At 50.7% G+C, this 20135-nt stretch overlaps 10 protein-coding genes across 10 annotated transcripts; 3 read left to right on the top strand and 7 right to left on the bottom strand.

The window, feature by feature from the left end:
• Positions 1 to 731: 731 nt before the first annotated feature.
• Positions 732 to 3420, top strand: LAJ45_09233 (uncharacterized protein; the record flags this gene model as incomplete). The annotated part of the gene is made up of 4 exons (XM_046118778.1): positions 732 to 1133; positions 1219 to 2790; positions 2870 to 3109; positions 3178 to 3420. 4 exons carry the CDS (start codon positions 732 to 734, stop codon positions 3418 to 3420), a joined length of 2457 nt encoding a protein of 818 aa, XP_045968163.1.
• Positions 3421 to 3845: 425 nt separating this feature from the next.
• LAJ45_09232 (uncharacterized protein) lies at positions 3846 to 4873 on the bottom strand (the record flags this gene model as incomplete). Its single annotated transcript, XM_046118777.1, has 3 exons — positions 3846 to 4209; positions 4291 to 4771; positions 4843 to 4873. The coding sequence occupies 3 exons, from the start codon at positions 4871 to 4873 to the stop codon at positions 3846 to 3848; spliced, it is 876 nt and encodes a 291-aa protein (XP_045968162.1).
• Positions 4874 to 4981: 108 nt separating this feature from the next.
• LAJ45_09231 (uncharacterized protein) lies at positions 4982 to 5586 on the bottom strand (the record flags this gene model as incomplete). Its single annotated transcript, XM_046118776.1, has 3 exons — positions 4982 to 5013; positions 5113 to 5162; positions 5423 to 5586. The coding sequence occupies 3 exons, from the start codon at positions 5584 to 5586 to the stop codon at positions 4982 to 4984; spliced, it is 246 nt and encodes an 81-aa protein (XP_045968161.1).
• Positions 5587 to 5967: 381 nt separating this feature from the next.
• On the bottom strand, positions 5968 to 7738 carry LAJ45_09230 (uncharacterized protein; the record flags this gene model as incomplete). Its single annotated transcript, XM_046118775.1, has 4 exons — positions 5968 to 6036; positions 6111 to 6152; positions 6212 to 7117; positions 7184 to 7738. The coding sequence occupies 4 exons, from the start codon at positions 7736 to 7738 to the stop codon at positions 5968 to 5970; spliced, it is 1572 nt and encodes a 523-aa protein (XP_045968160.1).
• Positions 7739 to 10053: 2315 nt separating this feature from the next.
• LAJ45_09229 (uncharacterized protein) lies at positions 10054 to 12150 on the bottom strand (the record flags this gene model as incomplete). The annotated part of the gene is made up of 5 exons (XM_046118774.1): positions 10054 to 11607; positions 11657 to 11803; positions 11862 to 11926; positions 11987 to 12020; positions 12085 to 12150. The coding sequence occupies 5 exons, from the start codon at positions 12148 to 12150 to the stop codon at positions 10054 to 10056; spliced, it is 1866 nt and encodes a 621-aa protein (XP_045968159.1).
• Positions 12151 to 12989: 839 nt separating this feature from the next.
• LAJ45_09228 (uncharacterized protein) lies at positions 12990 to 14656 on the bottom strand (the record flags this gene model as incomplete). The annotated part of the gene is made up of 3 exons (XM_046118773.1): positions 12990 to 13021; positions 13112 to 13232; positions 13304 to 14656. 3 exons carry the CDS (start codon positions 14654 to 14656, stop codon positions 12990 to 12992), a joined length of 1506 nt encoding a protein of 501 aa, XP_045968158.1.
• Positions 14657 to 15933: 1277 nt separating this feature from the next.
• On the bottom strand, positions 15934 to 16519 carry LAJ45_09227 (uncharacterized protein; the record flags this gene model as incomplete). The annotated part of the gene is made up of 3 exons (XM_046118772.1): positions 15934 to 15996; positions 16068 to 16088; positions 16154 to 16519. 3 exons carry the CDS (start codon positions 16517 to 16519, stop codon positions 15934 to 15936), a joined length of 450 nt encoding a protein of 149 aa, XP_045968157.1.
• Positions 16520 to 16779: 260 nt separating this feature from the next.
• LAJ45_09226 (uncharacterized protein) lies at positions 16780 to 17363 on the top strand (the record flags this gene model as incomplete). The annotated part of the gene is made up of 4 exons (XM_046118771.1): positions 16780 to 16795; positions 16861 to 17200; positions 17298 to 17300; positions 17357 to 17363. 4 exons carry the CDS (start codon positions 16780 to 16782, stop codon positions 17361 to 17363), a joined length of 366 nt encoding a protein of 121 aa, XP_045968156.1.
• A 453-nt stretch (positions 17364 to 17816) lies between these two features.
• LAJ45_09225 (uncharacterized protein) lies at positions 17817 to 18863 on the top strand (the record flags this gene model as incomplete). The annotated part of the gene is made up of 4 exons (XM_046118770.1): positions 17817 to 17954; positions 18150 to 18458; positions 18606 to 18698; positions 18750 to 18863. 4 exons carry the CDS (start codon positions 17817 to 17819, stop codon positions 18861 to 18863), a joined length of 654 nt encoding a protein of 217 aa, XP_045968155.1.
• A 527-nt stretch (positions 18864 to 19390) lies between these two features.
• On the bottom strand, positions 19391 to 19884 carry LAJ45_09224 (uncharacterized protein; the record flags this gene model as incomplete). The annotated part of the gene is made up of 4 exons (XM_046118769.1): positions 19391 to 19460; positions 19528 to 19683; positions 19773 to 19810; positions 19879 to 19884. 4 exons carry the CDS (start codon positions 19882 to 19884, stop codon positions 19391 to 19393), a joined length of 270 nt encoding a protein of 89 aa, XP_045968154.1.
• Positions 19885 to 20135: the final 251 nt, after the last annotated feature.

Below are 20135 nucleotides of genomic sequence, written 5' to 3'. Positions count from 1 at the left end.
GTCACGGGAGGTAGAGCAGAGTAGGCTTAAGCTCTCCTCTTCTCCCCCGCCTCCTCTCTCGGCGTGCAGACAGCGTGCTCTGCTCTGCTCTGTGCATGTGCTACAGTGTCATGATGTAGTAATCGCGATTGCAGTTCAGTTGCGGCGTGGAACACAGCAGCAGCACCAGCGCCCAGCCAACAAGGTATTCTCTACTACCAGTGCCGGTGCTTACATGTGCGTAGAGTATGTAGGGTTGTGGGATTGATCAATCGCAATCAGTTGGCTGAGTGGTCGAGCTGTGGTTGGGCGGGCGAGTGAGAGGGTGGGTTATGGTGATTTACTGATTTACTGACATCCATCCGTCCATTCCCATTCATCCATTCATCAATCGTCTCTCTCCCCACACACCCCTATTCCCATCATCTTCCCTACATATTTAGGACCCCGGAGCTTCCCGCCCGCACAACTCCGCTCAGCCGCATCTCATCCCCCAGACTCAGCTATCCACACACATACGTACCCGTCAGTCCCCATCTGGAAATCTGTCTTTGTGGGAGCACCAAGCAAGGAACGAGCGCTCAGCGAGCACTCAGCTAACACAACACCACAACCACAACCACAACCATTCCCATCTCACTCCATTCCCATTACCATTCCCACCACACCACTACACCATAACCCACTCCTCCCACAACCATCCACACCACCCACACCACCACCACCACATTCAATCATCTCAAACATCCCCAATGGCCGACTCCCCACCACCCCCCTCCTTCTCCGACTGGCCCACCACCCTGACACCGCTCCCCCTCGCCTCCCTCAGCCCTACCAGTAGCAGCACCACCACCACCACCTCCTCCTCCTCCACCTACATCACAGCCGTCGTTACACTAATATGGCCCTTCTCCTCGTCCAGCCGCACGCTCTCCATCGTAGCCTCCGAGCAAAACCCCATCCTCCGCCTCTCAAAGGGCCAGCTCCGCGTCAACTTCCACGGCCCCGCCGCGATCGGCGTCGACGCGCACGGCCTGCAGAGCGGCGACCACGTGTGCATCTCGCTTGACGGCGCACACTGGGAGGAATTGGCCAGCGCGAGCTCGAGGGACGTGCCGTGGGCGGTGAGCTTCGAGAAGAAGCTCACGATGAAGGTATGCCTACTACCATGGAGCTAGGGAAAAGGGCGGGTACACGGGAAGGGAGACAGCTGGGAGCTAATCCGCGCGCGCAATACAGGTTAAATCGGGCGATACATGGAATAGCATCAATATCGATGCCGATGCCGATGCCGACGCCGACGCTGACCCGGGGCCGGAACCGGAGCTGTCGCCGGCAGTGGTGGAGGAGTCGTCGTACTCGCCTTCTACGGCGCACCCGGCGACACCTCCGGTGCGGCCGGCGCAGTTCGGTGGGGGCGAGTGGGTGACCCCGGGTCTGTTTAAGCGCCGCCTACCCTCCTCTCCCGACAGGGAGCCCGCGAACGTGTTTGCAATTGGCGAACAGGGTTTATTTGGCGGGGTAGACGAGTACGACCTTGGCCATCGGAAGAAGCGTGCCCGATTCAGCAACTCGTATCGCTTTGAGGAGGACGGCGACGCAGCTGCGGTCGAGAGCGACGGGACACTAGAGGAGGCGCTCATGAACGGCATGGCGGGGGAGGACATGGTAATTGAGCGCCCCGAGCATCCAAATCATGTAGATATGCCACCGCCGCCGCCGCCGCCACAATTGGCTCTCAATACAAATTTTGACGTGGGGGACACGCCGGATTCACCAGATCTCAAGCCGGTGCCAAGTGAGCAGCTGCCGATCATTTCCCCATTCCTCGGGAGAGGCCTGGCCGGCTTTGACTACATGGACTACAACGCGCGCGCGCAAGACACAGAAGGCGCCGGCGAAGCTGCAGGCGCGGAAAACATATCGCAAGGCTCTACGGGTAGCTCTACACTACGAAACGACTCACTCGACGACTTCTCCAGCGCGCCCGAGGTCGTCATCGTCCCCGTCGCCGAAGACGACCACGACAGCTCCACAAACCCGCCCACAAACCCCAGCAAGCTCAGCGGCACAAAGCCATCGACCACCCCCGGGCCCTCGGACGCACAGAAGCTCGCGGACCAGCGCCGCGGCAGCGTCAGCGAGGACGACCGCTTCCCCAGCGACTACGAGTCCGAGAAGGACAGCCTCTTTGACGAGTTCAGCGACAACGAGCTACGACGGCGCACCACAAAGTCGCGCACGCTCGGAAGGTCGCCGCTCAAGAGCGTCGAGTCGCTGAAGCCGCGGCGGGCGACGCCGCTGCGCTCAAAGCTGACGCTGGAGACGAGCGTGGCCTCCACCACCCCCGAGGTTGCGGTCAAGGAGGAGGGGGGGGACCAGCCGAAGACGCCGTTCCTGTATCTGCCGACGCCGAGCCCGAAGACGGAGAAGAGGGGCATACAGTTCCCGCCGACGTCAGCGCCGCCGAAGTTTATGAGCCAGGAGTATGAGAGCGTGCTCGGCGGCGATATCAGCAGTCCCATACGGCGGCGGAGCAGCTTCTGGGGAATGAGGGAGGAGCCGGTGCCGAGTGAGATTGATGCGTACTTTGGCAGGCCGAAGAGGGGCGTGGAGGTGCCGAGGGAGGTGGAAAGCGCGAGCGGGACGGATGAGGGCTTCTCGGGCTTCTCGACGCCGATGGAGGGGGAGGACGACGACGACGACGATGAAGAGGACGACGATGACGAGGAGGAGGATGAAGAAGAGGAGGAGGACGAGGAAGAGACATTCGGCATTGAGCTAGGCTTCCGGAGCGGCGTCACAACAAACGTAAGGGCAAAATCTCTACATCCACACCCACACCCCCATCCTACATAGATAGAAGCCGCACCACTAACAACCAGACCAGCTATCCGACTTCCCCGCCCTCAGCTCCCTAACATGGGGCGCCGTCGTCGACCTCATCGCCGTCGTAACACGCTCATGGCCCATCGGCCGCGCTTCGCGCGGCCAGAAGGACTACTACATCTCTATGCGCGTCGTGGACTCCTCCTTCCCCGCCGGCATGACGGCCACCGTGCTGCGGCCGCACAAGGAGGCCCTGCCCGCCGTGCAGCTTGGCGACGTGGTGCTCCTGCGCTCTTTCAAGGTTTGATCTCACCCCTCCCCCTCTTCCTCGTGCCTCAAACCGCTGTGGCTAACAACCCCCCACTGAAGATCACAACCCACAAGCACGACTTTGTTGCGACCTCGACACCCAACAGCGCATGGGCCGTGTGGCGCGAACATGGCAAGGGGCGGCCGGCGATCACGGGGCCGCCCGTGGAGTACGGCGAGGGCGAGGAGGCGTATGTGGCGGCGATTGCGCAGTGGTTTGAGGGGCTGGATGCGGAGAAGAGGGAGCGGATGGTGAGGAGCAGTGGCGGCGGTGAGGATGTGGAGGCGGAGTTTGATCTGTAGCGTGGAGGGGGGGGTGTCTCTTTTGTTGTTTCATTTTGTGATGACATGTATGATAGTGATGATACCAGGCATGTAATGACGGATTATTGGGGGGTTGTTGCAATTGGGCAGCGTATCGATAGTTATCTGTGGTAGCCGGGCGTTTTTATCTTTTTTATCTTCTTTTTTTCTTTTGGTGTTTGTATTTATTTTACTGCGATCTGGGCGCTGGCCGGCTGCGGGTTGCGTTGGGCGGGCGGCCGGGGGTTGTTGCATGGGTTATCACTCGGCGTAGTAACGCTTGGGAAATGGCTATCTCTACTCCACACACACACACACTGTCCCGTCCCGCACACATACACAGAACTGCTTGCACCAGAGTCCATTTCTGTCTCAACTACTTACTACAGCTAAGTACAGCATACAGCCTTATCTGCCCCACTGCCCTACACCCTCACCACCATCTCCCCCGGCCCCACACTCCCCTTCACCACGCCCGCCTTCGTCAGTATATCCACCGTCTTGACCACAACCCTCTCCTCCACCACCTTCACATTCTCAGCAAACTCGACCGTGCCCAGCCACGCCCGTGCGTCCTCGGCCGAGTAGTCCAGGTGCGTCGAGATGTACTCGACGGCCTCGTCGTGGTGCCCGTTGAAGTACTCGATGCCCTCATTGACGGCCTGCAGGAACTCGCTCACGGCCGCAGGGTTGGTGTGCAGCAGGTCGCTGTGCGAGACGATGTGCCACGACGGCCAGGGCGTGTAGATCTCGCCGATCTGACGGATCTCGCCGTTGTCGTAGTATTTTCTATCCGAGCAACTGTCAGCACCCCCCCACCCCCCCACGCCACTTACCCACCACGAAGCCAGAGGGGGGGGGGGGACGCACTTGGTGGTAAACACCTCCCACATAAACGCTTCCGCCCTCCCACCATTCACGCTATCCCTAAGCCCCTTAAACGTATCCAGCGCCACAAACTCAAACGGCTCCTTCCCATCCTCCAACCAGCCCCTCTCCTCCGCGAGCACAAAGCCCATAACATAGCTCCCACTGCCAATCCTCGACACTCCCAGCCTCTTGCCCTTCAGATCTTCCACCGAATTCACCGCAGTCTGTGTAGCGCCCGCAGAGATGGCCCAGCACAGCGGCGACTTGACGTAGTTCCCGACGAGGCGGAAGTCGGCTGCGCCGTTGCCCAGCGCGGCGATCCAGCCCTCGGTGAGGCCGATGGCGAGGTCGAGCTCGTGCGCGGCGAGCGACTTGACCATGTGCCCCGTGCCGGAGGGGAAGGGGATGAGGGTGATGGCGAGGTTGTGGCGGGCAAAGAAGGAGTGGGTTTGCGCGAAGTGGAGGGGGGTAGAGAAGTGTTCTGTGGGTGTGGGGGTTAGTGCGGGGATGGCGGGGGAGAGGGGGCGGGGGAGAGGGGGGGAAAGGACGGACCGGGCACGAAGCCGACGCGGAGGGTGGTCATGGGGGGCAATTAATTAGCAATTGGTAGTTTCTGCGTAGCTATGTAGGTATGGTAGGCACAGTAGGTAGGAATTGTAGGCACTGGCTGGCTGGCTGGCTTGGAGAGAGCTCACGATGGTAGTCGAGTAGAGAGAAAAGCACCTGTTTTGCGGGGCTCCGCTCAACCCTGTCGTGTCAATGACCGTGATGCACAGATTACATACTCCTCTATCCTCTCCTCCCACACTACTCCCCACTCACCAAAAGTCACTCGTGCCCAGCCCAGCCCTCCAGCCATTTCGTCATGCGTTCTAAAATTACCACACTGAGTAAAAGTACATAACGGCGATTGATAAGATCTCTTATCTCTCTCTCCATGACGCTGTGGTGGCGGTTTACTCTACTGTTTGGTAAAAAAAAAAGAAGAGTACTAGTGACCCGCCCCTACTACCTAGCCCCCCCCCATCAAGCTAGGCCACACCGATACCCGAAACCTTGGAATCCGGGGAGCCGCATGACAAAGCGCCCAGCTGCCTAGGATAAGAAATACATGTATCGGTATTGTACTTACTCGTAGGTAGGAAAGATGTCCCCCCCGTAACGGCAAGTAGAGCAACCTCCGCGATCACCGTTGTGCTGGTACTGTGTTACGTCGTTTCCCATCCTTACCTTCCTTGCCTTGATGGCAGAGCAACCAGAAACCAGGAAGCACTGTACCGGCTCTGTCCGCTGCATGGATGGTCACTCACTCACTCGCTCGCTACATGTCTCGGTGCAACAACGGGGGTCCATAACCAACATTCCCATATCTGCGGATACTTGATTTGAGAGCCAGGGCTATCTCGGTAGATGGCATTCAATTGTGAACCCTTAGAAAGAAGGGAGGAAATCTTGGAACTTCCGTCATTGGCAACGGTGGATTTGGTCCACTTCAGTCCGTGGACTGGAGTGGACCACATACCTACCTAGGAGGCGGGACAGGGCTCTTGGCGGCGTAATTAAGCAAAGGAGGGAAATCATTGGCATTGCACTGCATATCTGCCTGTCTGCCTGCTCCAGGAGGGGGCTGGAGGATAATAAAATCATGTTTATTGATACGACATGCACAGACGGCAGCTATATAGATTTACATGTATATCCCTCGATTGATACCATGCCGATGTGCAGACGGGCCGGTCTGACAAGCTGTGAATATCATCAACCAAATAAAAAACGAAGATCGACATCAATACAAAGAAAAAGCTGGTCTAGACACCTACACTATGCCATACCCTACCCAGAAATACGGCTCTTGCATGCTTCTAACGATGATGCCCCTTAAAGATCCGACGTCACATCATCATCCTCATCCTCCCCATACAGGATTCTCGCGGCTTGCTTTGACTGTTCTCCTGTTCCTACTGCTGCTGCTGCTGCTGCTTATGTCATAATCATCATCATACTCGCCCAGTGCATCCGACAATGCCTGATTGCCTTTCGTCCACTCCTGGATGCCATCACAGATCGCCTTTCGCTTACGCAGCAGTCTGACAACACCAATCCTACCTTCCAGCTGCTCAGGTTTCCTCCTTACCGTCCAACTCACCCTTCCTGCCCGAACTAGCGGCGTGACGCCGTCCACGTCGGTGGCATCAATCTCGGCGCCATGATCTAGCAAAACTTGCGCCATCTGGACGTATCCGTTCGCGGCCGCATTGTGAAGAGGTCGCCGCCCAATCTCGTTGGGGCAGTTTGGGTTGGCACCCCTCTCGAGGAGGAGCCGGACGGACGCGGTGAGATTTGCCTCTGCTCTTTGCTGTATGACATAGGCGGGGCACATCCTCGCCTCGCCATCGCTGGTGGGTTCCTCTGCCTGGAGTTGCTGAAGGGCCTTCCCCGCCTCGATGCGCATCTTCCTGGCCTCGTCACGCGTAGCTAGGTGAAGGGCGGTATTCCCCTCGTCGTTCTGTGTATCAATATACCCGGGCTCCTTAACCTCTGAACTCCTCTCGTACCCATCCAGAAGTACTTCCAGCATCTCTTTAGAGTCCGTTTGCACCGCTGCGTAATGCAGTGCTGTCTCGCCATAATCATTCCTACACCCAATCATTGCCCCTCTTTCCAGTAGAGCACTCACCATACCCATCCTTTCGCAGGCCACAGCCGACATCAACGCCGTCTCCCCCAGCCGTGCGGGAGTCTCGATGCCGGCTCCCCTCCTCAACAGCATCTCAAACATGCGCATGTTTCCCCTAGTTACGGCCATCCTCAGTGCCGTCTCTCCATCCTGTTCCCTATCTGTATCAATCTGTGCACCACGGTCCAAAAGCAACTCCACCACACTTTCACGTACTGTTTTACTCCCTACACCAAACCCCAAAGGCAGATCATCCGTATTCTCCCATCCCTGACCCCCCGTATCCACCGCCCAATGCAGCGGTGTCGCCCCACGTGCCTCCCGCACATTCACGTTCGCACCGTAGTCCAATAGCAGCGTTACCATCTCAACACTGCCATCGCGGGCCACAAGATGCAGAGCCGTACCATCGTCATTGAAACGGCCGGAGTGCTCATTGATGTTTGCACCATTGTCTAGGAGCGCGCGGACGGTGTCCAGGTGGTTTCCCAAGGCGGCGGCCATGAGTGGCGTCCTATTGGTCCAGTCTTTTACTTCGATGTCACATCCGGCCGCAACAAGAGGCGTAATGTTGTTCCTGAAGCCACGGGCGGCGGACCAGTGGAGTGGGCTTGAAGCGAGCTTCGAGGCGCGCTTGTATAGGAAGGGAGTGAGGAGACCATGGAAATTGCGGTTAGTGCGGAGGAGCGCGTTGAGTGTGTTGAGGGGGAAGGACGGCGTTTCGATGATTAGAAGGATAACCTCGGCGGGGAGGTCGTAGATCGTTGCCATTGGTTCTGGCTTTGATATCAAAGGCCGGTGTATGGGATCGTGGGAGGTTGTGAAGGAGACGATGCGGTAATGACTGTTGCTACAGCTATTAGTAGTAACTGTATATACCTAACCCTAATATAAATAAGCACACCTGACCCTAACGGCCAATTGCCAAATTTTTAATTCTTCGAAAACCTGGACTCTAGAAGAGTATATATAGTTTAATCTGTAAGGTATAAATTCTGTAAAATAGCAACCTACGTAGTACCCCCTCAATATAAAACTCAGCATTATATGAGATCCAGAAATACATTTATGTATCCCGAGTTTCGAAACGATTCTCAAGCATCACAGGTAGGGGTTACCTATTCATAAGAATCGGGTACAATCCAGTCTATATCTATAGCCATAGACTTAATCTCTTTTGGTAGATAAGACCACCTGTGAATACAATTTAGCTACATCTGTACTGCGCATTGGAACAACCGAGTTCTCAATAGATCGGTTGAAATGAGCCTATTTATGCTAGCTTAAGATTACACGGCCTGCTTCAACTCAACAAAGATATCGGAAAGCTCTCCACCTATTCAATAGGCAACAAACGTATGTTGTGGAAGTTTTGAATTAGGCAGTCATGGAGGAGAGTGCATCTAAGGTAGAGACAGTGCCTTTTGACTTTATTTTCTTCATTTGATGCGGTCTAACGCTCATAAAAAGAAAGCTGAGATGTGCCATGGTAGCTTTGAACAAATACGCAGTACGAGGGGCTGCGACATGCCGTTTATTACTACATGTACGTACATGTAACTTGCCTTTTTCTTCTATAGTTCAAGTTAGCTGGGCTAATTTGAATACAGATCCACATGCCTCGTGGAAGAAGCTATATGTACCCCAGCTCTCCATGACGTTAACTGTCATCTGTCTCAATATATAACTTTCAGTCTAGCTCTAGCTAGATCATGTAGCTATATGTAGTGAGATATCATTATCACCTATCTGGGGCACCCCCACAACTGGTGAAAAAGTACTGTAGCTACTAAAGCGTCACCTACCTCTCACATCCATAGGATAGTCAGAGTAGCAGAATTTGAAGAGAAATTGACTACATGTATATACTGTACCAACCAGTAAACTCTACTCGAACAGCTCCTGGATCGGAAGCTCTTCATTCCCAATTATGACGGTTGTATGTATATCGAGTGGATTTACCTTCGGTAACATCTATTCTTGTAGCTGGAGGGTCTGTGCTCGAGCCTGAGGCTCGGGGTATATTGATTTACAATGCCCCACTTCAATATCTTTATTGCCACTGTACTTGTACAAAAAAGAACAAAAGATTGCATTCATGATCTAGCCATATCTACAACCCCCACCCCTGGATTGAACCCTGAATCCTCTGTAGTCGAAGGCAAAGCACAACCTCTCGGTGTCCGTCCGGAAGGCGAGTGGTAACTGTTAGGCCACTCGCCCATGTGTGTTCATTGCCCCAAGTCCTATTTGAATGCCAAGATTACCGGTACAATGGGGTATGGGTACTTATCCCGGGAGAATTAACTGAAAAACTACTTGTATCTAGGCAACGGTGGGATGTTTTTCTTTTCTTCGGGATCCGGCCATGCCTTGTTATCCTTGAATACTTTTTGACGATGCCGGTGACAATCATCAAGTATCACTCGACTGACTTAGTCCTATAACTACCGCATGGTCTTCGGCGCATCAGCCCCTAAAGCTGTGAAGTGGCTCCTCAAATACTCCTGCAGCGGGCCTTGACGTTAAGTGGATATCGTGTGTACTCAATCAATGGCTGCTTATACTAAAAACCTGGCGTACAGCGTGCGGATGCTTGCTACTCAGCAACCTGTGGCTAATGTGAATTGATGAAATGAAACACAACTACATGTGCGCGACTTACTTCTGCTCTTGCATAAAGCGACAGCATGGAAGTAACCATGGTTAAATGGATCAAAACTATTAATGGTGGGCCTTATTATCTCTATTCTAAGATGGTGTGGCTCTATTTGTCTGAAGAGGTATTTTTCAAATTTACATAAACCAATGCCAAGGCCCGGTTTATCAAATAGCACCTTTCAATCATTGTCATCACAGATTCACTAACTTCACTTTCTAAGAAAACTCCCTCGGGGCAAAAAAAAAAAAAGGCTTGCTTCCTAACCAATGATATTCCACACTAAACACCGGCCCCCGATGCTGGTGGGAAAAAAAGGCTCAGTCTTTCGAGCAATGAAACAAAAACAACAAAAACCCCTAACCAGAATGAATATTAGTACTATAAAACGCTTCCCCTATGTGCAAAAAGCTAACTAATTAATATCTTATTTTCCTTTCTCCCTCATACCCGGCGGCCTCCAATCAAACAAGAAGAGCGCCTCCGAGCTCCACGGGCCAATATCGTGCTCCTTCTGGTATTCAACCGTGTCCTCCTTCTCCTCTATTCTATACTGCGCATCATTTGCAATGCCTTTGCCTTTATCGTCACTCTTGTTCTGGTGAACTCTTGTCGGAGGCCGGAACTTGAAAGCGCTTAGGTTTTTCTTCACTGCCGGGGGAGGTGGGATCGGAGCATCATTGGCGAAATCTACCATAGCTAGATCCTCGTCTGGAACTTTGCCTATAACCGTGGGGGGGGAAGATGCTTTTGAGGCCGGTTCCTTTCTGGGCTTTTTGGCTACACTCTCCCGCTCCTTTGTGTCCGTAGGTCGGTCTTTTGGAGCTACCGGAGAAGGTCTTTGGCACAGAAGCTTGGTTCTTTTCCGTTTTGCGGTGTTTCCCAGCAGGATTTTACCAGTAGTTACGAGGGGCTCGAATGGCTCCTTCTCCTTTTCACTTTCATCACCGGAACTCGTGATTGGATTACTATCAACCACCGCCACCTGAGGGTTTCTCAAGGGAGCAGCAGAGGACCTATCGTTCGGTAAGGGTTGAGATATACGGGGGTTGCTGCCTTCACCCGCATCCGTATTTGACATAGCCACCCGGCCCCTGCTTGGAGTTTTTTCGGGCGAGGATATAGTCTTCCCCTTAGATGGAGGCTTGAATGCACGGGGATCATTATATTGATTCTTAGACCCATTCAAAGACCGCTTTGAGGCACTGGCAGGTCTCAGGTCTGTCTCTTGGGCGGGTGGAGGAGAGGCAGAATTTATATTGAAGTCGGGTGGGGACCCAAATAGTTCATCATCACTATCTGTGTCTATAACTAGATTTGGTGTGCTTTTGTTTACAGGAGCTGGATTCGAAAAAATATTATTGGTCCTGCTATGTTTTAGGGGAGGCTCTAGGGGTCTGGCCGCATCAGAGAATCCGTTCAAGTTGAGAGACCCTCGGTTTACATGGGGTGGAGCTGGACATGAAGGGGCCTTCTTACGCCGAATGGAGGACAGATGGTTCTGAGGAGGTTCCAGGGGTGCTTGTTGCTTGGAGGGCTGGTTTAATCGCCTATTAGGGCTTGGTGGACCGCCTAAAGCATTGAGCGGAGGCCGATAGCTAGTAGAAGATGTAGCTGCATCTGATACTTGCGGACCTGATTGCCGCAGCTGTTGTATTGGCGGATTAGGGTTCGATATTCTATTTGGCCTCTGAGCTGGCTCTATCCTCGTGGGAAGGCTTTGGGCTTGACCTAGTGACCTGCCCTTATATGAATGAGGATGTTGGGTATTATTGTTCGCCCGTATGGAATGCTGTAAGCTCATACCCATATTCGTTGGCCTTTGCTGCATGGGCGTCTGAGGAGGAAACCTCGCCGCAGCAGCCATGGGGCGTTGGTGGGGAGTCGGTGTAGCATTTCTACTGTTAGGCCCCCAAGGTCCATGGCGATTCGCCTGGTTGGGTGTTTCCGAGCTTATGAGGGTATTTACTGCTTGGATTTGCTGTCTTCGTCAACAAGAGCAATATATTGAGGACATTTGATATACCCACTTGTTTCCGCTTCACGACGGATGTAAATAATGGCGTTAGATCTTGGACTACGGTGCCTTTGAAATCTTCGACTGTCACGAGGTGATTTTCGAATTCCAGGTCGTCGCCTTCCTCGATTGTGTCGCGCCCGCGGAGGTACATGTCCGCCTATGCAATAAAATTAGTCCGGTAATGACCTGTGCAAACAGCAGGAGAAATAACCTACCACAAGATGTCGAGCATCATCATATACCAATAGGCGCTTGTTGAATTTGTGAAATCGGAGGAATCCTATTGACTGTTAATGGACTGCCTTAGAAGCTTGTTTCAAAGCGCGCCGAGTGAACGAACCGTCGTGCCATTTTTTGAGCTTTTGCTTTTTTTGCTATTGTCGCTACGTCAGTAGATGACAGCGCTACGGTGTAGAGGAAGCATTCAGGTCTCCATACGGCTGTCCACAAAACCCGATACTCATCTATCGGGGCTGCTTGCGATGAATGCGAATTCTCGCTCATGACTAGTGGGGCAGTGAGGGAAGAGCTGTCGTCGCGCGTCGAAGCTTTATGGGGAGACGCGTTCGGGTGGCGCTAATGTAGGTTTCCACTATTTTGTTCTAGGTTATCCCACTATTATGAATCATGGCTTCTAAAGTACTACATGTAGTAGAGAAACTTTTGATAAATAACAGTACCAAACCAGGAAAACATTTAGCCGTTTTGCATGAAGTACATAAAGAAAACGGAAATGCACAGCATGATTTTGCGCCATGGCTAATTTGGCCATTTGCCATTGACCCATGGCCAGAAAGCACTGCAGCCCTAACCCTACCAGATTTCCAGAGCAAAATTGTATGTGGTCCGTAAGGATCAGAATGCAAGGTACATAGGCATATGTTCTTCCTCAATGAATATTTATTCTATTGCACATGAGATTTTGCAATTGGTACGGTGCCCTACGCAGATTTTCGGCATTGAGCGACGTGCGAGTGATAATCTATGAATCTCTGCTCGCAATCACTTCCCAAGCACCCCGGGCAACTCCTTCACGTCCACAACGTCTCTCCATTGCCCCAGTTGAAGCAAATCAACCAAATCCAGAGCCTTTCCTACCAGACTAAAGTATTGTCGATATCTATACCTACTTTCCATTATAAACCCTGTCGCTGAGTGGATGCATCATCATCATGTGCTCTAGGTACGCACTCTACAAAATATGAAATCAAAATAAAGGAAAAAAAAATCGATCCCGTCCGGGTGTGGGCGTTCCAAGGAACTAAATATTAAAAGAATGAGCCTGCTCAATACTAATCCAACCCAAATAAGTCAAAGCCAGCATCTACAAGTGCAAGTCACACTTAGAAATCTGGCACCTCGCATATGGTACCACCTGAACGCATCAGCTATATCAGTGTTCTGTGCCCCAACAGTACAATGTCCGGCGTTTCATCAGAAACACACTCAGGCTAGGTGCACGAACCTAGAATTTTCGATGTACCTGCATAGGCCAGTTTCCCTGGCCCTGGCATCCACGGCGCTCGCCGGTAGAGGCTCTGAGCACCATGTTCAAGTTCATGGTTGATTAAGAAGATAGGGCATGCCTAAAGACACCACCATCATGATCAGCTTAAGCACTCTAGCCAACCATCCAATTAGCACAGCCCCTACGAACATTTTCAGGATTACTCCGAATCTGCATAGTCCACCTGGGTATTCCTGCAGCCTGACAAGCATTGACCATAGTTTCATCTTGAGCCTGACCAAACTTATACCACAGCAAAGAATCCTGTTCCATCTCGCACGAGCATGTCTGATCGTGATCACGGCTCATCGCGGACCGGAACGTAAAATCAGTTAATACAGGGAACGCCCCCGTCACCATCTTATTCGCTAACCACTCCTTGTTTGTCCGTGCAGGGAGGGAAATCGTCATTTTTCGAAGATGCTGCGCGGTAAATACGGTATCCCATATCGTGTGCTTTTCGTTTGACTCTTCTTCAGAGCTACCCAGAGTTCTTTCATGCAGAGTAACTAGGATCAACTTGAGCTCCTGGAGGAGGGGAACCAGAGTAAATATGGAGAATGCCAGGTGGTTGAATGTGCCCATTCCAAGTGGTCGACCTTTGGTCCACCATTGAAAATTTATGTTCAGGTGGGTGAGAGTGGGAATGGTGGATGGTCTAAGTTTGAGTGATAAACGCCGAGCATTGCGCAGATAATTAATAAGGGCTCCGAAGGGCTCCGAAGTCATTTCTACCGTATTCCGAGGGGTCCTTTCGAAGCAATCGTAGGTTATTGACTCAATGCCTCGAAGTGGTAGATGCTCGAATATATCGTTATAATTCGTATGGCAATTCGTGTGAATAGCCACAGATCGAAGATTTGGAAGAAGATGCAGACCCTTTTGCATCCACGCCGGGCTCGCAACCTCAACGTGCTCAAGATTGGTCCACCCACGAAATGTTCGGCGCATCCTTTCGGGGCTCCAGTCACATATACCATCCATGTTCCGCCTGAATATCTCCAGATCCGTACCCGGAAGTAGGGTGGTATACCAATTGGTAAAGTCCCATCGCGTCCAGTTTTGATTTTCCTCTAGAGCCGACCATAGTTCATTCGGCAGCTCCGGTCTCCGGTCCAGGCGATACTGAATTTCTGCTCTCCGAAAGCAACGATATTGGAGCTCTGGCCATAGGTTTCCCAGACCAGATACTGACTCTAGCGTGCTGGAGCAAATATTGAATATCCGGAACCACCGCTCAAGTAGAGAGCAATAAATCTCTTTCAATCGCCTGTTCAGTTTGTCGTAAGGTAAATATCTGATATCTGACGGGAGATACTGATTTGGTAATTTCAAACACCGGATTCGTGCAGTGAGATCTGGGCGGGATTTGAGAGTAAGGAGAAGCTTATCCAATTTTCTCCTCAGGGTATTCGATATCGGAGACTCGTGGGCCTTCATGTGGGACGGGCAGGAGCATGTTGGTGCTTCGAGATCCTCATGGCTAAAAGGCTTGAGAGGCATTGAATCTCGCTGTCCATTGAATTGCAAATCAAGAGTCCCATACAGTACTTTTGTCGCATATTCGTTGAAAAACCGGCACGTGAGGGAAAGAGAGTGAAGGTTTTTGTGCTGACGATAGATACAATCGTCTTCGTCCAAGTAACTTAAAACTAGCATCCATATCGATTTTGGAAGCACTGCAGTAGCTGGACCATACGGTTTTGGGCTCTTGAGTTTCCGCCGAAGTGAGATTAACTGAACTCGAGTATGTTTCGCTAAGGCCGTTTCTCGCATGGTGGGGTTTTCCTTCAAATGGGCGATAAGACAATTTAGATCTTCCTTAACAGCCGGATAAATCTAATTGCACGCGAACAGCGGTATCAGAGAGAGACCTGGCGAAGCATAATCAATACATTGCGAGCACCCGAGGGTAGGCAGATATGCCCCTTGTTTTATATTCGCCATCTAAAAGGTAACAACGTACCTGATAGGTACGTGTAATAACTCAGCCGCGATGCTTGCTTTTGACGCCAGTTTCGCACCCCAGGGCGCTGCCACCTGCAGGATCAAGGCATACGAACGGGCCAATAACTCTCAAATTATTGAGTTTAGGCAGGTTAGTGACAGGAGTGTGACGACGAGTTTTAGAGACTTCCCAGCTGCCTAGATGTGGTGGTGCCTTACCAAGGCGACTGGTGGCCAGCACAGCTCGCAACCATCCAATGGGAGCGTGAGCCACCCTCATCGCGAATAAGGCGATGAGGAAGTCACAAGTCATCGGGACCCCGAAACGAGGGTGAAACTTATGTTGGACAGCGACAGAAATATGCCCAGGGAACTTCCTCGGTAATTTTTGTCGTGGTTTTGAGTGTGTTGTTTTCCCTGGCCGATTTAGACAATCGAGTGATCTCTCATGACTACACCGGTAAACCGATGAGGATGGTTTCTCTGGAGACCCATTGCCGCCCACATCCTGAACAAGTTCGGCTCTTTGTTGTAGAATTAATAGGTACATGTATATATGGTTATGTTATTTTACATGAGCCAAGGTCAACATTTTTTAAAAGGTAACCATGAGATGCACCATTGCATTTTAGAGAGAAGATACGCAGGCCTGTAAATTCTGGCCCTCCAGAATTGAACTATCCTCGGATCATCTAAACCGCTTTTTAAGGTTGATCGCTTTTCGTCTTTCCGCCAAACACCCACTCCCTCAAGGAAAAAAATGAAAATAGATCAAAATTTACAGCCTATTGAGCATAATACAGGTAGAGATGTGATGCAGAGAAGAAAGCCGTTTACTGCCGGGGTTTTTCCTGGGTTCCCTCCGTGAGAATCGACTGTGCGCCGGGAGTCAAGGACTATTTTAGTTGTTAGTATTATTATTGATACTGGCCACTTGTCTCTGCTCTGCTTTTGAGACGGAGCTTACCTCAGTAGTGAATTGTTGCATCTACCGAGTGAATAGATTAGCTTTTTGTCCTTACATTGATTTGTTCATTTCTGAAGGGTACAAACGTTATATTCCTTCTCCATTTCGGCCAATTGCTGATCCCCTTGGAGGGCAACCGCATATGGAACTCCTAAAATCATGACCGAGGTAGTCAAGACCCACAGCGTAGATCCACCGAAGGAAAGTCCCTTGGAAATCCACCTATAGGTGCGCGAAGCTCCGTTGGAGAGATATGTGCGCTGTTTCAATGGGACGATATCCTTCAAAGCCACAAGGCGGTCGTAAAGCGTTTCCTCCAGCTCATCATCACCCTCCTCCTCGTCAGAGATTTCGCTGTCAGTATCGGTGAAATCGTCATCCTCAGCGTCGTCCGCGAATGCAGGCTTCACATCGGTGAAGTGTTCGTCTTCAACTTCTTGGATTTTGACCATTGTTGTGGATTTTTTGATTGGAAGTGGGGTGGCAATTCAAGTGTGTGCGTATTGGATGGCCTTTGCGCTCGGTAATTTTTTTTCTTTCTGTTATCGATGACGTTAAGTGAGGCGCCGACTGTTGCAACACGTGACTGACTGCGTGCTGAGTCACTTTCATTAAATGACTTCGAACGGTATTGTGGTTATCGTCGGAAACAACCACACTCTTGAACAATAATTTAGGACTCTCTTTACGGATCTTCGAGGAGCTTGCTAACATGGCTGGAACTTACGGTACAGAAGCTGGCTCAACTACTCACTCTAAGATAGCTTCCTAAGAAAACTAACTGTGTAGCTAGAAAGGAGCGATAAGCCTCAAGATGAAGATATTGTCATTTCGATCAAACCGGCGGCAATGAAAGAGGTCGTATCTGGCCTCAAGACTCACGAGTTTCGGAGATATTCGATCCCAGAATCTGTGAGGAGAGTATGGTTCTACGTCATGGCACCTGTGCAGGAGCTTCAGTACATCGCAACCATCGGCCGCGAGAGGCGACCAGGACAAATTGATGAAGCAGACAAGGGTGTTGGAAATTTGGAATTTAATGATGGAAAATTGGATGCAAACTACGCATACAAGATACTTCAACTCTACGAACTGGAGGATCCATTCACGTTCTATGAACTCAAGGAATATGAGTTTTTGAGGGCGCCGCCTCCTACAGCAAAATATCAATGGGTCAAGGAAGGAATGCTGAAGCACATAAAATGGGACGAACAGAAACGAATATTTTAGCAAGTGAGGGCTCTCCAAACATAATCTACTATTGGTTGGGGAACTTATGGTCAAAGTAGTCAATGAGCCACATTTTTTTGAGCAGCATTGATAGTCTTCGCAGAAACTATCTCCACCCTTGGACCGTTTCCCTTTTGTTTGTTTGGGGCTTGCGAATCAGTAAAGCGATAGTATTGATCCATTGGGAGGACTCTAGTGTTAATGAGCACCCTGGGGTATCTCTTAGAATGATAAATAACAATAAACCCATTTCTAAACACCTCGTACTGCGGTAGATTTCATAGGTAGCGACTACTAGACAACTCTTCGGATGATCTCGGCTGTGGCTCAATATGTGGCGGTGTGATGGGTGCGGGGCGAGTGCAACGCCATGATCAGCTCCACCACCTAGAATAACCCTAACCTCTGATCGAACCCGTTTCGTTTCCGACCCCGATTCTTTCTCTCAACCCATCATCATCACCCCGACGCCCGGTTCTCATCCAATCCATTACGGTACCCTTCTCTCCGCTCTCACCAATGTTTTCCGCCCGCACCGCCTCCCTTGCTAGGGCAATTGTTCCCCGCGCCGGCGTCAGGACTTATGCCGCTGCCGCCTCATCGACTAAGCCGCCCGTTGCCCTGTTTGGTGTCGATGGTACTTACGCTTCTGCTTTGGTGGGTTCTCCCGGTTCATGTTTGGTGGGGAAGTTTCCCTACTTTGTGCTACAACGGTTTGTAGTGAGAGGTGGACGGTGGGAGAGTGTGATAGAAGGGGGGGGGGGTTCTTTAAAGATTTTTCTTTTGTGTAGACAAACGAGACATCAATCATCGAAATGTCCACTCGGCTAACCCTCCCTTCTGGCCGAATAGTATACTGCATCAGCCAAAACCTCATCTCTCGAAGCCACCGACAAATCTCTGCAGACCCTCAAGGCAAGCCTTGACCGCGATGCTAAGCTCGTTTCTATCATCTCATCGCCTACTTTGAGCGCCGAAGACAAGTCCGCAATTATCAGCCAGATCACCAAGCCGATCGGTGGTGACAAGACAGTCAAGAACCTGCTCGAGGCTCTCGCAGAGAACAACAGACTCGGTCTCATTGGAAATGTTATCGACAAGTTCACCATCCTTATGGGAGCACACAGAGGAGAGGTTGAGGCAATCATTACCAGTGCTACTGTAGGATATCCCCAAATACACATTTATGTAGAATTCGTGAATTGGAAGGTGCGGGGACGGATGTGGTTGTGTAGGCAGGAATATTAAAGGGATATATTTGGTCGGAAGGGGCTAAAAGGCTGGGCTGGACTAACGCTGTACCTCTAGAACCTCGACTCAAAGCTCCTCGGTCGTCTTGAGACCGCCATCTCCAAGTCCCAATATGTCGGACAGGGCAAGAAGTTGAAGGTCGTTAACAAGGTACACATTTAATAAACATCCGTCTCTACGATTGTTTTCTAACCTCGATAGGTCAACCCCGATATCATTGGAGGGCTTATTGTCGAAATTAGTGACAGGACTATCGACCTTTCAGTTTCCTCGAAGATGGCCAAGCTGAACAAGCTTTTGACCGATTCTTTGTGAAAGAGAGGCTAATAACAGGCCTTTCGAAATAATGACAAAAAAAGAAACATGTGATATAGATGCATTGTTGAGGTGGGCTTAGGGGCTTGAGGAAGGTATAGTCAATGTTATTATAGATTGCTGGCATATTAGTTCCACCTTTCAACTGTTCGGACGGGTCTCTGTAGCAACAGCACTGCCAATGGTTTTTATTTTGGGACTTTTTTAGAAACTCGGTTGAGATAATCTGACGTGCAGTGGTGTGGGGAAGGTGATTCTGGATAGGCATTCCCAGGCTTAAAAGATTGAAGGATTTCCAGCTACCAATAGCTTTCATATCGAATCCTGACTAGATTACTAGTACGCTCATTTCAGGATAGGGCTGACGTGAAACTTGTCTGTGTCTATCTCAATTCTCAGATATATGCACAATACTGTTTATTTGGGTTTGATAAAGCTTCTACGCACCCTGTGCCATTCATTTGGTATTTATTTTTTTTAGAAAAACACCACTCCAAGTAAATATTACCCATAAGCCCCCAAACTCTCTAGTCTTCCATCTTTACATCCTTTTCGGCCGCGTTCTTGTCTCCAGATATCCACAGGACATTGTTACACCTGCGCACTGTTAGTAAAATGTAACCCTACACATCGGCATTTACTTAAGGAAGGTGGTATATAGTACCTGATAAGAACCTGTCCCAAGCTTCCTGTGCTTTTACCATCGACAAATTCCTCCGTCCCGGAAAGCTGAATGTTCATGTAGGAATCAACACTGACGAGAGTTCCCTTATATTCTGTCTGTCCCCACTTTAGGCGCACGACTACAGGCTTATTGACACTAGATCCGGCACGGTACATGTGTTAGTATCGGCTTGTTTCCTTCCGTTCCTAGATACATTGGCCACGCTATTAGGAGGGTTAACGTACAGCGACTGTAGCATAGGTCGAGGGTTGATAGGAACAAACTGAGCACAGCATGTTAGCCAATAGAAGCTTCAAACAAGCATAAAATAGCACAGATAGAGAGCCCTACACTCATGACAGGCAGCAGTAGAGATTACTGGATAGTTTTTCTTTTGATTGTATTGTAGGGTGTATGGGGCGCGTTGTCTGAATGTTTCGAGGTTGACTCCACCATTGACGGTGTATTGGGTCGACATCCACTTTGTTATTACACGGCCGGGTAACGAGAGCAACAGGGTAATTTGGCTGTCATGTATGTAGCTTCTGGGTCCTGTCACTTTCTCTTCAAACAGTCCAAGATATTGATTGATCCCTTCGCCTTCTGAT

Source organism: Morchella importuna, assembly GCF_003444635.1.
Source record: "Morchella importuna strain M04M26 chromosome Unknown Morimp01GS034, whole genome shotgun sequence".
NCBI lineage: Eukaryota > Fungi > Ascomycota > Pezizomycetes > Pezizales > Morchellaceae > Morchella > Morchella importuna.
The sequence above is the reverse complement of the archived record's forward strand: the minus strand, read 5'-3'. Positions and strand labels throughout refer to the sequence as shown.